General features: G+C 36.6%; 1 protein-coding gene and 1 pseudogene across 3 annotated transcripts in view; one reads left to right on the top strand and one right to left on the bottom strand.

The window, feature by feature from the left end:
* The window catches only part of LOC126030744 (zinc finger protein 280B-like), a 307,853-nt gene extending 297,028 nt beyond the window's left edge, over positions 1–10,825 (top strand). For 2 of the 3 annotated variants that reach the window (XM_049788996.1, XM_049788995.1), the window contains exons 3-4: positions 4,233–4,319; positions 9,121–10,825. In XM_049788996.1, the coding sequence (XP_049644953.1) occupies positions 9,184–10,809 (1,626 nt within the window). In that variant the 5' untranslated portion in view covers positions 4,233–4,319; positions 9,121–9,183 and the 3' untranslated portion in view covers positions 10,810–10,825. The remainder of the gene's footprint in view (positions 1–4,232; positions 4,320–9,120) is intronic. The other variant, XM_049788994.1, reaches the window with a different exon arrangement.
* LOC126030783 (Ig lambda-2 chain V region-like) overlaps positions 1–15,453 on the bottom strand; it is a 288,742-nt pseudogene that overhangs the window by 259,636 nt on the left and 13,653 nt on the right.

The following is a 15,453-nucleotide window of genomic DNA, read 5'->3' as shown; positions in this document are numbered from 1 at the left end:
CTTGTTTTTTTTCCTCCCTGTATAATAGGTCCAAACTCCCATAACAGTTCTATCTTCCAGCTTCACATGACATCACTTACATTGTATTTATCAGTATGTGAAAGTACTATAGTAGAGTATTTAATACCAGGATGCAGGCTTCATTTGGAATTATTTTAGAGACTGACTGCTATATACATTTAATGAATCCTCTATAATTTTTTAGATAATGCCCTATATTACAATAGATATATCTATTGTATATTTATATAATATCTATATTACAATAGATAAATTTGACTATAGGCCACAACCTTCTTGATGTTTCTCTGGCTTGTCTTCAACAATTTTATTCTGTTTGTCTTATTCTTTAATATTTCCTTGTCCTTAATAATTTTTTCATAGTTACATATATTTTCTGTATCCAGTCTTGTTCTCTTTTAAATCTAATCTCAGGGCCCTCAATGAATTCTATATAGCTTAATTCAACAGTCAATCTTAGTTGTTTTTTTTTTTTTACCCATTTGATCTGTTGTCTGAATCTTTTAGAATTGTTCATTTTTCTCCCTGAAAGTAAAATTTCACTTGAATTCCAGAATAATCTCTTTATCGTACTGAATAGCTATAACTGTTCCTTTTTTCATATCTTTTTTTGTTTGTTTCTTCTTATTTCTTTGATTCTTGGGTGAAAAACCCAAGAACTTAGATCTAAGACATCAGCTTTATATTTTAAATCACTACATACTGAAAATTGCAACATTTTTATAGCTAGCCCAAATCTCTCTCTGAGGCTAATATTTAGCTGTTCAGCATCACTTTTTTTTTTCCTCTTCCAGTTTTTGGGTCACACCATCCAGTCGTTTAGGACTTAATTCTGGCTTTGTGTTCAGTGATCACTTTTGTCAGGGCTCATGGAATGACCATATGTGATATTGGGGGGTTTAACTTTGGTTAGTGGAGTGCAAGGAAAGTACTTACTATCTCTCTGGCCTCCAACATCACTTCTTATATGTCATCCTCTTCTTCACATCCAAAATCTAGTCCATGAACTAATGTTGTAGAACCTCAGGGTTTTGATGTAGAATTTGAATCCTTCAATTTTTCTACTTTCTCTGGCACTAATAAGTGCCTGAATAAACTACTAAAATAAGTTCATGTTATTTCAGTAACCTTATATCTGCTTCAACATTACCCTCTAGTGCAGTGGTCCTCAAACTGGCCCGAGGGCCACATATTTGTATCTGTTTTGTTTCTTCATTGCAAAATAAGATATATGCAGTATGCATAAGAATTCGTTCATAAGTTTTGTTTTTACTATATTCAGACCCTCCAATGGTCTGAGGGACAGTGAACTGGCCCCTGTTTAAAAAGTTTGAGGACCCCTGCTAGTGTATATTTCAATAATCTTCACTCAGATGTTAGTTACCTCGCTTCATACACACACAGTAAAATTACTAGAGACACTCACATCCATAACCCTGATTAGCACGTCACCACAAAAACTATTCTTCCATTTCCAATTTATGTCTTTCCATTGGCTTGTGTACTTAATTTCTTAAATGTGTTGAGCAGGGCCCAGAAAGATAGCACAGCGGTGTTTGCCTTGCAAGTAGCCGATCCAGGACCAAAGGTGGTTGGTTCGAATCCTGGTGTCCCATATGGTCCCCCGTGCCTGCCAGGAGCTATTTCTGAGCAGACAGCTAGGAATAACCCCTGAGCACCGCCGGGTATAGCCCAAAAACAAAAACAAACAAACAAAAAAAAATGTGTTGAGCAAGCTACAGTTTGAAACACTTTTTTTTGTCTCAAACCCCATACATTCATAACCATGTTCATACAAATACCTAACGGTCTCTTTTATTGCCTGGCTATTTACTCTCTTTTAGTTTCTATTTAGCACTTACAACTATTTAAAATTATATATAAAATTATATGTAATATGAATTTTCTGTTATATAATTATGTATTTCCTATATTTAATTTTATTGCCAGTTTCATTCACACCAAAATGTAAATTATAAAGTTATACATCTAGTGTTTTGCATACAAAACCATCAATCTCATTTCTAAAATTGATTTTTTTAATAAACTGAATGCCTTATAATGCTTTTACTTGCCTAATTGTCCTAGAGATAGAAACTTTAGTATAAAATTGAATCAAAATTGTTAATTTTTTTCTTTATAATTATAAGATAGTTATATGTAGTTTGAGTATTTCATGTCTTTGTGAACAATTTCTACTCACTTTTCCTACTTGGTCTGGGGTTAAGCATCTGCTTGGATCAGCCCATTCAGTTTAGATACAAGCACCTGACATGGTCCCTCAATCATTTTTAGTATGCACTCCCCCGAATCTTAATCTTTGTTAGAATTCATTAGGGAGCTGTCTCATCTTGTATTACAGGATATTTTTTTTTTGATAATTTTTCACTTCCTCTTTGTCTACTGATATGTTCCTCCCGAGTTAGGTTTTTTTTTTTTTTTTTTTTTACACCAGTCAGAGCTCAGGTCCTTGGGCTTGAGGGATCATATGAGATACTAAGGATTGAGCTTGGCTTGGCTACATGTAAGGAAAATGCCATACCCTTATTGTTCCATCTAGTATTTTTCCATTTCACCTAAGTTATCTAATTTGTTGTCATAGAATTGTTTAGAGCATAACCCTAAAGTTTACATAGTTGGTAATATTACTTCTTTTTCTTTTTTTTTTTTTTTTGTCTTTGGGCCACACCCTGCGGTGCTCAGGGGTTACTCCTGGCTGTCTGCTCAGAAATAGCTCCTGGCAGGCACGGGGGACCACATGGGACACCGGGATTCGAACCAACCACCCTTGGTCCTGGATCGGCTGCTTGCAAGGCAAACGCCACTGTGTTATCTCTCCGGGCCCAATATTACTTCTTAAAATATATATATTGAGGGGCCAGAGAGATAGCGTGGAGGTAGGGCATTTACCTTGCATGCAGAAGGGCCATGGTTTAAATCCCGGCATCCCATATGGTCCAGCGAGTCTGCCAGGATGAACCCCTGAGCACTGCCGGGTGTGACCCCCCCAAAAAATATGTGTGGGTGTGTGTGTGTGTATGTGTGTGTGTGTGTGTGTGTGTGTGTGTGTATTAAAGTGAAGTTCATGTAAATCATTTTGTTACTTTACTTTTGCTGTTAAAAAACTTATCTCCAGGGGCTGGAGCAATGGCACAGCAGTAGGACGTTTGCTTTTCTCGCGGCTGACCCAGGACAGACTTCGGTTTGATCCTCGGTGTCCCATATGGTCCCCCCAGCCAGGAGCGATTTCTAGAGCACATAGCCAGGAGTAACCCCTGAGAATTATTGGGTGTAGCCCAAAAGCAAACCCAAAACTATCTCCAGGGGCCGAGCAATGGCACAGTGGTAGGGCACTTGCCTTGCATGTGGCTAACTTAGGACGGACTGTGATTTGATTCCCTGGCATTTCATATGGGCCCTCAAGCCAGGAGCGATTTCTGAGTGCATAGCCAGGAGTAACCCCTGAGCATCAGTGAGTCTGGCCAAAAAACCAGAAAAAAAAAAATCCATGTTCACCCATTAAGCAATTCATTTCTATTTCTCTTTCCCTGTTCCCCCCAACATCAACCTCTGTGTTTAGATTCTATAGCTTGATCATTTTGTATATTTGCTATAGATGAAATAATACAATACATGATTTATTAAAAAAAAATCACTCTTTTTTTCAGGTTTTATCTATGTTGATTTATTCCCTTAATGGTTGTATAAGATTCTGTTGAATGTATGTATTACAATTTGCTTATTCTTTCATCCATTGATGGACATTGAGTGTTTTCCATTGTTAGGGTATTGTTTATTTATTACTGTCTTATTTTATTGTATTTTAAACATACATGTGTAATACAGTTATATTTCATGTAATCTACTTATTTGGGTTCCTGTTTATTTCCTTTTGTATATTTACTTAGATGTGGACTTGTTGGGTCATGATAATTCTGTGTAAAGAATTGACAAAGTGGGTCCAGAGCGATAACACAGCAGGTATGGTGCTTGATTTGCTCATGGCTGACCTGGGTTCTATCCATGGGAACCAAGATACTCTCCCAAGCACTACCCGGAGTAAGCTCTGAGCACTAATGAGATTGACCCAACTCTCAAATAATTAACAAGCTTTTCCCATAAAAATCAAAATTCTATATGCTTTAGTTTAATTTCTGGGCTTTGCTAATTGATTTTTACAATTTTTATGAATTTTTTTCTTTTGTTTTTAGGTCACACCCAGAAATATTGCCTGTTTTGGTAACCCCTGACACTGCACTCAGGAAGCACTCCTGGTAGGGCTTGCAGGATTATATGGGGTGGGTACTGTGAATTGCACGTTGGTGGTCATGTGCAAGTAAGGCACTCTACCTGCTGTACTGTCTCTAGTCCTCACATTTACTCTCTTAAGAATACACTTCATGGGCCAGGAAGATAGCTAAAAAAGATGCAGTGTATGTTTGCATGCTGGAGACCCAGTTTCAATCCTTGGCACTGCATGTGTATCCTGTCCCAATTCCCCACCAGTGACTTGCCATTAGTAACTCTCAGAATCATAGGGCGTAACCAAAAAACTTAAAAAAAAAAAATAGAGAAAATGCATTTTGATGGCTCTTTTACTTGAATAAAGTTTTACTAGTTTTTTTTTTCTGTCCCTTAGCATTCTATCTAGCATCCTTTTTGTATTTTTTTCTAACTACTAGATAATTTCTTACTTTAATGAATATTTGCTGATTTAATTTTTTCTTTGATGAATATATTTGTGTGCCAGGTCTGCCTGATTTCAAAGAAATCAGTTAATAAATCAAACAAAAACTAAACAAACTTACTCAATGGAAGGAATTATTCAGTGGAGGGAAAGAAAAGTAAATAGAATACATATTTTTTTATCGTAATGGAAGGTTATATTATGGAGTTGGGAAAAATAAGTCAGAGCTATAATATGATTGTTGGGCAGAAGAGTGTTGTGATGTTATTATATGGTCAGTGTAAGTCTTATAAAGAAAGTAAGTTTAGATATGAATTTGAAGGAGATAGAAATATGACCTACTAGAATATTTGTGAAAGGTTTTAAGGAGATATTATAAAGAAAGAGTTTAGCAAAGTAGCATTTGTTTGAAGTGAGCAAATGTTAGAATTACAGAAGAGGTTAGAGAGGTAGCAGAAGTAGAAATAATGGTCATCTGAATTCTTGATTTTTCTCTTAATCTAGTTCAAAAATAGTGATGCCTTTTGACAAAATTCAGTAGTGTTTTATTTTAGAAAATTTTTTTTTTTTTTTTTTGGTTTTTGAATCACACCCAGCAGCGCTTGGGGGTTACTCCTGGCTCTATGCTCAGAAATTGCCCCTGGCAGGCACAAGGGACCATATGGGATGTCAAGATTCAAATCATCATTCTGCATGAAAGGCAAACACCTTAACTCCATGCTATCTCTCCAGCCCTTATTTTTGAAAAGTTTTTGTTTTACTAGTTGCCCTCTGATGAAAGCAAATGTTTCCTGCAGTTTGGTGAAATCAGAAGGCTTTCATTTTCCTTCAAAGGATTTGTTTTTAATGGGAATTAAATTATTTTTGTTTGTTTTTTGGTTTTGGTTTTTGGGTCACACCTGGCAGTACTCAGGGGTTACTACTCCTGGCTCTACACTCAGAAATCAATTTGCTCCTGGCAGGCTCAGGGGACCATACGGAATGCTGGGATTCGAACTACTGTCCATCTGCATGCAAGGCAAATGCCTTACTTCCATCCTGTCACTCCAGCCTCCTCATTAAATTCTGAGAGCTGATATGAGGGGTACTAGAGAAGTGGAGGGAGAAAGAAGTGTTGGGAAAATGACATGGATAGAAAGAATGAGTGAGTTGGAACAATTTGGAGGACCAGTAGTGTGCATTGAAAAGAGCTGAGTTAAGAAAGTGAGGATTTGTACCAGAGGACTCCAAGTGGCTTTATTGCAAGAAATTACTTACGAAGGACTTTCTGATGTTTGATAAAAATTAGTATGTGACTTTAACAAAGACATAGAAGAGTCGTTTTTTAATGCAGGAATAACATGGCAGGTGGTAAATTTATTATCTATGATTTTTCAGCTGTCTTTGTAATGAAACCTTTCCATTGGTTTTTCTCATAGCTCTTTGGATTATCTTTGGTGAATATATGAAGTGGTATTTACTATTTTCATCTTGACACATTGGTTTGATGGAAGTTTTAATGTAAACTGCTAAAAATACAACCTAGATTACTTGGGTTTAAGCCCAGTCATGATACTGGAGTTTATGTTGTTTAATGTTTTTATACAACAAGAATATAATTCAGTGCTGGGGTCAGATGAAGTAGAACATGAAGCAGTATATTTGATTATTAGATTGCAATTCCTAAAAATTTTTATTGAATTTTTAAGTGTTTTTAATTTTATTGCTCTTTATATTTCTGCTTAACACTCTATAGGCCTCAAGTTGAATTGAAATTATCAATAGAGTGCATTCATAATTTGCTGGAATATACTAAGTACTTGACATTTCATCATACTATTTATTGAGTGTATAGGTATTCTTATTCTAGTCTTTAAATTTGATACTTTTCTACATTAATATTTATGAGGTTATATATGATTTAATATTCACACTTAATAAAATGCTTCTTCCAGTACTATAAAACAAGCTGTTATTGAATACTGGTGCTTTTTTGTTTGGGGTTATCCCTTTTGGTACTTATGGCTTATTCCTGGCTCTGCACTTAGTGATCACAGAGCCTTTCCTGCTACATTATCTCTCTAGCCCCTAATGCTCATGCTTTTAATAAAGTGCTTCTTAAGTCTAAGAAATAAGAATTTTTACCTTTAAGATACTGAACTGTGGGCCAGAAAGATAGTACAGTGGATAGGAAGTTTACTTTGCATGTACCCCTCTGGGGTTCAATCCCTGGCACCACATATGATTGATCCCTAAGCTACACTAGGAGTAGATTCCTGAGTGTAGAGGCAGAAGTAATCTCTCAGCACTGCTGGATGTGACCCAAAAACCAAAAGACAAAAGATACTGAAACGTTGAAAATGTAAATATGCAAAAGAAAATATAGCTATTATATGGCTGATAGAGAATTTCTGCTCAGTTTCATATTTAAGAGCTTCTGTTTTTAAATAGTATGCAGTGGTACCTTAGTAAAAATACTGTTCTTAGGTATGATTCTAATTGTTTTCTCTTTTAATAGAAAAGAATATCAATATAGATCAAAATGTCTACAGTCAACTTTTTTTTTTAAATTGGTTTATTTAAACACTGGTTACAGTGTTGTTCATAATAGTTTTTTTTTTTTTTCAGTTACAATGTTATTTATGATTGAGGTTTTTTTTTTTTTTTTGGTGTTTCGCCACACCCGGTAACTCTCAGAGGTTACTCCTCGCTATGTGCTCAGAAGTCCCTCCTGGCTTGGGTAACCATATGGGACACCAGGGGATCAAACCGCGGTCCGTCCTAGTCTAGCGCTGGCAAGGCAGACACCTTACCTCTAGTGCCACCATGCCAGCCCCTATGATTGAGTTTTAATCATACCTTGTACAACAATAGTTTTGTTTTATGTACTATGTTTTTTTCATGACTGGTAATTTTTGTTTGTATGTTGAACATTGTGGATTTTATTTTTATCTTTCCTTAAACATCATGATTACAAATATGACTGTAGTTGGGTTTTAGTCACCAAAAAAAGCACCCCCCTCCATTAGTGCAACATTCCCACCATCAGTGCACCCTGTATCCTTCCACTCACATCCCCTGCCTGTATTCGAGACAGGCATTCTACTTCTCTCACTCATTAACATTGTCATGGTAGTTGTTAGTGTTCTAAATGCACTCACCCCTCCTTGAGGTGAGCTTTATATCGTAAGCCGGGCCTTCCTGCCCTCATCTCTTGGGATTAGTACAATAATGTCTTTATCTTTCTTAAAACCCATTGATAAATGAGACTTTTCTGTGTGTGTCTCTATCCCTCTGATTTATTTCACTCAGCATAATAGTTTCCATGTTCATCCATGTATAGGAAAATTTCATGACTTCATCTCCTAACGGTTGCATAAGATATATTCCATTGTGTAGGTGTACCACAGTTTCTTTAGCCATTCATCTGTTGAAGGACATCTTGGTTGTTTCCAGAGTCTGGTTATTGTAAATAGTGCTGTGATGAATATAGGTGTATTTCATTTTCGATTTCCTAGGATATATCCCTAGGAGTGGTATAGCTGGACATATGGGAACTCAATTTCCAGTTTTTTAAGGACTCTCCATGTTTTCCATAAAGGCTGGACTAGATGATATTCCCACCAGCAGTGTAAATGAGAATTCCTTTCTTCCCACATCTCTGCCAGCACTTATTGTTCTTGATCTTCGTGATGTGTGCCAGTCTCTGTGGTGTGAGATGGTGCCTCATTGTTTTGATTTGCATTTTTCTGATAATTAGTGATGTGGAACATTTTTTCATGTGCCTTTTGGCCATTTGTATTTCTTCTTTGAGAAATTGTTCATTTCTTCTCCCCATTTGTTTTTTTTGTTTTTGTTTTTTGTTTTGGTTTTGGTTTTTGTTTTTGGGTCACACCCAGTAACTCAGGGGTTACTCCTGGCTCTGTGCTCAGAAATTGCCCCTGGCAGGCACAGGAGACCATATGGGATGCCGGGATTCAAATTACCAACCTTCTGGATGTAAGGCAAACACTCTACCTCCATGCCATCTCTCTGGTCCCTTCTCCCCATTTTTTGATGGGGTTAGATTTTTTTTCTTGTTAAATTCTGTTAGTAACTTGTATATACTAGATATTAGCCCCTTGTCTGGTGGGTATTGGGTGAATAGTTTCTCCCAATCTGTGGGTGGCTTTTGTATCCTAGTAGACACTATTTCCTTTGAGGTACAGAAGTTTCATAGCTTAATATAATCCCATCTGTTTATCTCTGTTTCAACTTGTGAAGTCAACAGATTTTTGATTAGGTATTCCAGTATAATTTTTCTCTTTGAGTTTCTTTATAATCTGCAAAAATAAGTGTTTTTATATAAGCTTATTTAGAATTTAGAATTTTGCAAGAAATAAATAAGGTAATGCTTTTTTTAATTTATTGATATCTACTGTTTTTGTGCTTAGGTGACAGTTTAGGTCAAGGAATCCCTGGAATTTGTGAACATACTCTTCAAGAATTAAAAGAAAATGGAACAACCATATATTATATCTGACGAAGAGGAACCAGAACCACAGAAGAGTGTAAAAACTACTAAAAAAGTGGGAGATGAGGGTGCTGAATTGATCTTTGTTGGGGTGGAACATGCAAATGAAGATGCTGAGCTGATCTTTGTTGGAATGACTTCAAATTCAAAACCAGTTGTTTCAAAAATTTTAAATAGAGTCACCCCAGGTTCATCCTTAGGGAGAAAAAAATATGGTCACCCTAGAAGAAGAGATACGGCCCAAAAATTGAAACCTGTAAGTCATGTCAATTCAGCATCAGATGTAGAAGCTATTTCACCCCATTCTGTATCTGAATTAAGATCAGCAGGTAGTCCTCTTATAGAGCCTTTGCCAAAGCCTAATTCTCAAAGTAATTTACAGCAAGTTGTGCCTAATAGTTCTTCAGAGTTACATTCGCCTTTGACTACATTTTCAAGTTCATTGCAGCATCCAGGAGCAGCACTTTCTGTAGGAGGTATGAATGAAAGTCCTCTTGTATCAAAGAGAATTTCCATCTCTGAAGCAAACTGTGAAAATCCCAAAAGACCTAAACTCAGTGATGGAATTGTAGGGGCACATTCTTCAGCTCTGTCCCCTTCAGGAATCGTCAGGTCCCCTTCAGCTGCTCAACAAAGCATACTCTCAAATGTTGATACCTCAGTAAACCTAGTTCAGAATGGAGCTCCCCTTTTAATAGCTTTGCCAAAGGACAATATCTATTTTAAGCCCATAAGTGCTGTTAGGGAAAATAGACCAGCAAAAGCAGATGTTCTGAGTCTAGTAAGTGAAAATAAAACTGTTGATCCCAACAAAGAAAAACTCGTGTTACTTCATGACTATTATTACGGACAGCATAAAGGAAACGAACAGCCAGAACCGAAGACATATACAGTCTTTAAATGCCTTAGGTGCTTGAAAGTGTTAAGAAATATTAAGTTTATGAATCACATGAAGCACCACTTAGAAATTGAGAAGCAGGGGGGTGACAGCTGGGAAAACAATACCACGTGTGAACACTGCCACCGGCAGTTTCCCACTGCCTTCCAGTTGCAATGCCACATTGAAAGTGTGCACTCTTCCCATGAGCCCTCTGCTGTATGTAAGATTTGTGAATTGTCATTCAAGTCAGATCAGATTCTCCTAGAACACATGAAGGACAATCATAAACCTGGTGAAATGCCTTATGTGTGCCAGGTTTGCAATTATAGATCATCAGCCTTTGCTGAAGTGGAAACACATTTCAGAACATGCCATGCATATACTAAGAATTTGCTCTGTCTATTTTGTCTCAAGATTTTCAAAATTGGAACACGATATATGTCTCATTTTAGAGGACACTGGGAAAATAATGTTCACCCATGTTCCAAATGCCGTCTGCAGTTTTTAACTTACAGGGAGAAAATAGAACACAAAACTCATTTCCATAAAATGTTTAAGAAGCCTAAACAACTAGAAGGATTGCCACCTGAAACAAAAATTGTTATTCAGGTCTCACTAGGATCTCTTCAAGCAGCATCAGAGGAAGAAGTAGCATCCATTACTGTGAGCACCTCTGATTTTGAACCATCACTCCCCAATCCTAAAAGTAGAATTTCAAAAAAGAAATGATTCTAGTTTAACCAATTATAAACATTCCCATTAGTTGGCATTTTAGATTTAATTTTTGCCACACCCAGTGTGTTTAGATTTCTGCTCCTGGCTCTGCTCTGTAGTTTTTCCCAGTTGTGCCTGGGAAATATTGCAGGACTAGAGATTGAACGAGGGCTTTTTGCATGCACTCATACACTCAGCTACTTGAGCTTTCACTCTGGTCCTTTATTTTAAAATGTATTACCTGGTGTATTTATGTGACACCTTTGGCTTAACACTTAAAAGGTGTGTATTAAGAAAGGGAAAAACTGAATGCCTTTTGCTTTAGTTTTTACTTGAGTTTTTATTTTAAATTTAAAAGCTTATTTATATATGTAAAAATCTTGTTTTTTGTATTTATCTTCATTTTTTCCATGCCTTGAAGAATTTAGTCAGATCGTAATGGCTTTGTGATGGTATGGTTCAGTTTGCTGCTAAACTCCCAGAAGTGCCTATTTTACTGTCCAAAAATAATCTGATTCTGAAAGCATGGATGTGAAAATGTTGGCTGAGAAGCGCTGGCATAACCAAAAAGGGGAAGTTACTTAATGGAGAACAAGATCTCCTTTTCCCCAGCTAGGGTAAAAGCACATAACATTTTTTAGAGAAAAGGAGGAAGGAATACTCTCAGAATGTCATTAACAAGGCCAAGAATATCTAAGGAAGCAAGCACATTAAAAAATGTTTGGTAAAGGGATCTTGTAGACATCCACTGCTATGTTTCATGGCTTTAGAAGGAGAAACAGTGGTTATTAATAGAATTGGGCCTGGGGCCAGGGCCATTCCTGAATAATTTGTAGAGGCAATTGGTTCTTTTCCCCCTCATTCTGGCCTTTGAACTAGCCATATCCTTTAAAAGAAAAGGTGACCTTTCATAAGGGAAAGAATCCCTGATATATCCATAGTTAGAACTGAAAAGGCTAAACAAATGTTATCTGTCTATTTCATGAACTGGGCTAAATGTAGTCCTCTTATTAACAAGGAATGAGGCCTTGTCCAAGGATAGAAGATGCTATAGGGTAGGGCACTGGATTATAGGGATTTTCCTTATATTTTTCTGTGTACACTGAATATGTTTTTTGTAATTTTGTATCTTGCTGTGAACATGAATGTATAATGAATAGTTATTGTATGTATGAGTTTCTGCTTTATCAAACTAAGTTTGGATTCCTACATACTCCTGTGTGCAAGATATGTCCATTTCAATAACTTTTAAGTCTTAGGTTACTATCAGTCTATTTACTACTTATCTAATCTATAACTGCTATGGGGAAATTTTTCACAACTCCAATGGCTTTTTTTCCATGCCTATATAGAACTGTGGAATGCTCTGTGTATGTTTCTTAAATATCAGTGGCCTTGGCCACTTACCTAGGTTTCAACATTGAGTTTTTTTAGGGATGTTCTAGTTCAATCTCTTCTCCAGCTTCCTTAAACCTTTAGGTACCCAGCCTGTGTACCATTCAAGGAATCTGGGATCCTAACTGAAGACCTAATGAGAAAACTTCACTTCTCTCTGAAAAGCACCTTATCTTATCCTATACTTAACTATCAGAAGCTTATTTAGTTATCCCTTTTTTTTTTTTTTTTTTTTTTTGGTTTTTGGGTCACACCCGGCAGCACTCAGGGGTTACTCCTGGCTGTACTCTCAGAAATACCCCTGGCAGGCATGGGGGATCATATGGGATGCCAGAATTTGAACCACCGTCCTTCTGCGTACAAGGCAAATGCCTTAGCTCCATGCTATCTCTCCGGCCCCTAGTTATCCCTTTTAGAATTGAGGAGGAAGGACAACAGATAACGGTAGTTGTGAGTATAATATGTTTTAGATTATTTTCCAGTGTGGGTTTATATTTTCTCTGTTCTTGATTATTTATTTGATAAACACTTTGAACATTTTACCAGTCTTTCATTAGTGTCCCATTCCAAAGCACATGAGGACAAGTTAAACTTCATTTTTTTAAGTGTAAAAAGTGTGAGTTTCACATGTCTGGTTTTAGGTAGAAACAATTCTGTTTATAAACAGATTTTCAGACTTTTGTGTGCTATTCTCTTTCTGTAGTAAAAGTAGGACATGTCTTGTTTTTGTGATTAGTATTGTCAACACTTAGTATTGTTTGCTGTACTAAAGCATGCTCTTAAAGAGTATAGATTGTTTTTTTTCTATAGCTTCCAGTGAAAATGACTCCTGCCATTTTCCTTCCATTAACTATGCTATGCTTCTCCCATTTCTCACATTGATGTACTTTTTTTTTTTTTTTTTTTTGGTCATACTGAACTTTCGTTTCCTTAAGTAGATCACATTTATTTTTCCTGATCCAAAGACTTTGCAGCTGCTTATCTCTTTCTTAGAATGTTTTTCCCAAGACCTGCATGGCTTGCTACCTCATTTAATTATTTGACATTTTCTTTGGTTCTTTGAGCTTCTCCAGTGTTCTTAAGATGATACAATGAGTATCATTTCCTTCCCTTTCATCTCCTTTAAGGCACTTTAAGTATCCCCATTCTATCCCCTCTTCCCAATCTAGGAAGAGTTCTTAAATTTTCACCAAAATCTGAAGAGACATTAAGGGCTTTGCTTCTCTTAGAATTGAGCTAGCTTTAGTCAATTTCTGTGCCTGCAACGTAAGAAAATAGTGAGTTCTTTCAGGAGCTTTCTCTTTTTCTATTGATACCTCTATATTTTTAAAGGCATTGTCACTTTGTTTTGTTTACAAATATATTGAATATCTGTCAAATTACTATTTTGTTACTACCCTTTGTGAATCTTGTCTATTTTGCTTGCTTTTAGAGAAAATTACCATTTTATTAATGTTGCCCAAAATGTTAGTAAATATGAATCATAGTAATAAAATGTTTCTTCAAAAACATGTTTTTGCTATTTCTTTTCACTAATAACATGGCATGTTTTTAGTTTAATATTATGCATGGGACTGGTGTAATGTGAACAGGCCTAAAGTAAGTATGCTTTGAGTATAAAGAAAGATGAATGAGAGGAAAAAGCATGGGGTCAGAGGCTAATAGCCTCATACACTGAGAGCCTCAACTGTCCTCCACCTACTATATTTATAGCTTAGAGCCAGTAATTATCAGATTCAGAACAACATTCTTTTGTTAAATGCCTAACTATCTTGTCTAGGCTGGACTTACACATTTGAGTATTTAGAGATGAACATCTTTTTAATGGGTTTTCTCAAGGGTGGTACTCAGGATTGTTAGTGATACTAGGAATTGAACCTTATCAGTTGCATGGCAAGTATACTGTATTATCTCTCTGGACCAAATTGATCTTTTCATTTATCATTTTGCTAAAATTTTATTTTTCTTGGAGCTTTGTTTTTATACATTCCCACATGTCTGTGTATGACTGTACTTATAAATATCTTTTTCAAATTGCTTCATAGGTTACTGAAAATATATTTTCTGGTTTTTTTTATTTGTTTGGGAGCCACACTTTAGGACTTACTCCTGGTTCTGCAATTGAGATCACTCCTGGTGGCAGGCAGGCAGAGCATATGGAATGCTGAGGAGAGAACCAGGGTTGATCACATACAAGGCCAGCACCTTACCAATTGTGCTCTTTTGCCCTAACATGTTTTCTACTTTTTGGTATAAATATGGAGTGTTTCTAGGAATGTTTTCTTTCCCCTTTTCCTAATGAATATTGTATATAAGGCAAAGGAATAAATTTTATGTATGGAAGGTAAAGAATAAAGTACAACATGGATTCTGATAATGGTGGACAAGATTAATATTAGTGGTGGTGGCTGGTAATATTTTTCCCTGGAAAACCCTTATTTGAGCAAATCTAGAGATCTAATTGGCTTTAATAAATAGGCTCGGTTCTCCAACTCTCAAAGCAACCCAAGGTTGATTCCATGAAAGAAATCATCCTTTTAAGCCAACTAGATTATTCAGTGGTCTTATGTAACAGATTAAGCTCTAAAATAGTCCAGGTGCATCAAGTGGTATAAATTATAGCATACCACTGTGTTTTATTTAAAAGATAATCAAGGTTTTATTCTATTCTTAGCACTGAAATAAGTCAAGACCTACAATAACCAGAGAATCTAGAAATTTTTGTTTGTCAACTATACCTTTAGCAGAATAATAGCCAACGTTTTATTTTATTCAATTCTACTGGGGTTTTTTTTTGTTTGTTTGTTTTGTTTTGGGGCCACACCCTGCGGCACTCAGGAACCCTGGCTCTCTGCTCAGAAATCACTCCTGGCAGGCATGGGTACCATATAGGATATAGAATACCGGGATTCGAACCAACATCAGTACTGGGTTGGCTGCTTGCAAGGCAAACTCCCTACCGTTATGCTATCTCCGACACTTTTTTTTTTTTTCAATTAAAATTTTTTTTGTTTTTGTTATGGGGCCACACCAGTGACACTCAAGGGTTACTCCTGGCTATGTGCTCAGAAATTGCCCCTGGCAATAAAAACAAAAGGGGCTGGAGCAGTGATGGTAGAGATAAGGTTTCTGCCTTGCAAGCGCTAGCCTAGGATGGGCCATGCTGTTTGATCCCCGGTATCCCATATAGTCCCCCCTAAGCCAGGAGCGATTTCTGAGTGCATAACCAGGAATAACCCCTGAGCACCAACGGGTCAAATGGCA

The sequence above is a fragment of the Suncus etruscus genome, chromosome 15, assembly GCF_024139225.1.
Source record: "Suncus etruscus isolate mSunEtr1 chromosome 15, mSunEtr1.pri.cur, whole genome shotgun sequence".
NCBI classification, from domain to species: Eukaryota; Metazoa; Chordata; class Mammalia; order Eulipotyphla; family Soricidae; genus Suncus; species Suncus etruscus.
The sequence above is the reverse complement of the archived record's forward strand: the minus strand, read 5'-3'. Positions and strand labels throughout refer to the sequence as shown.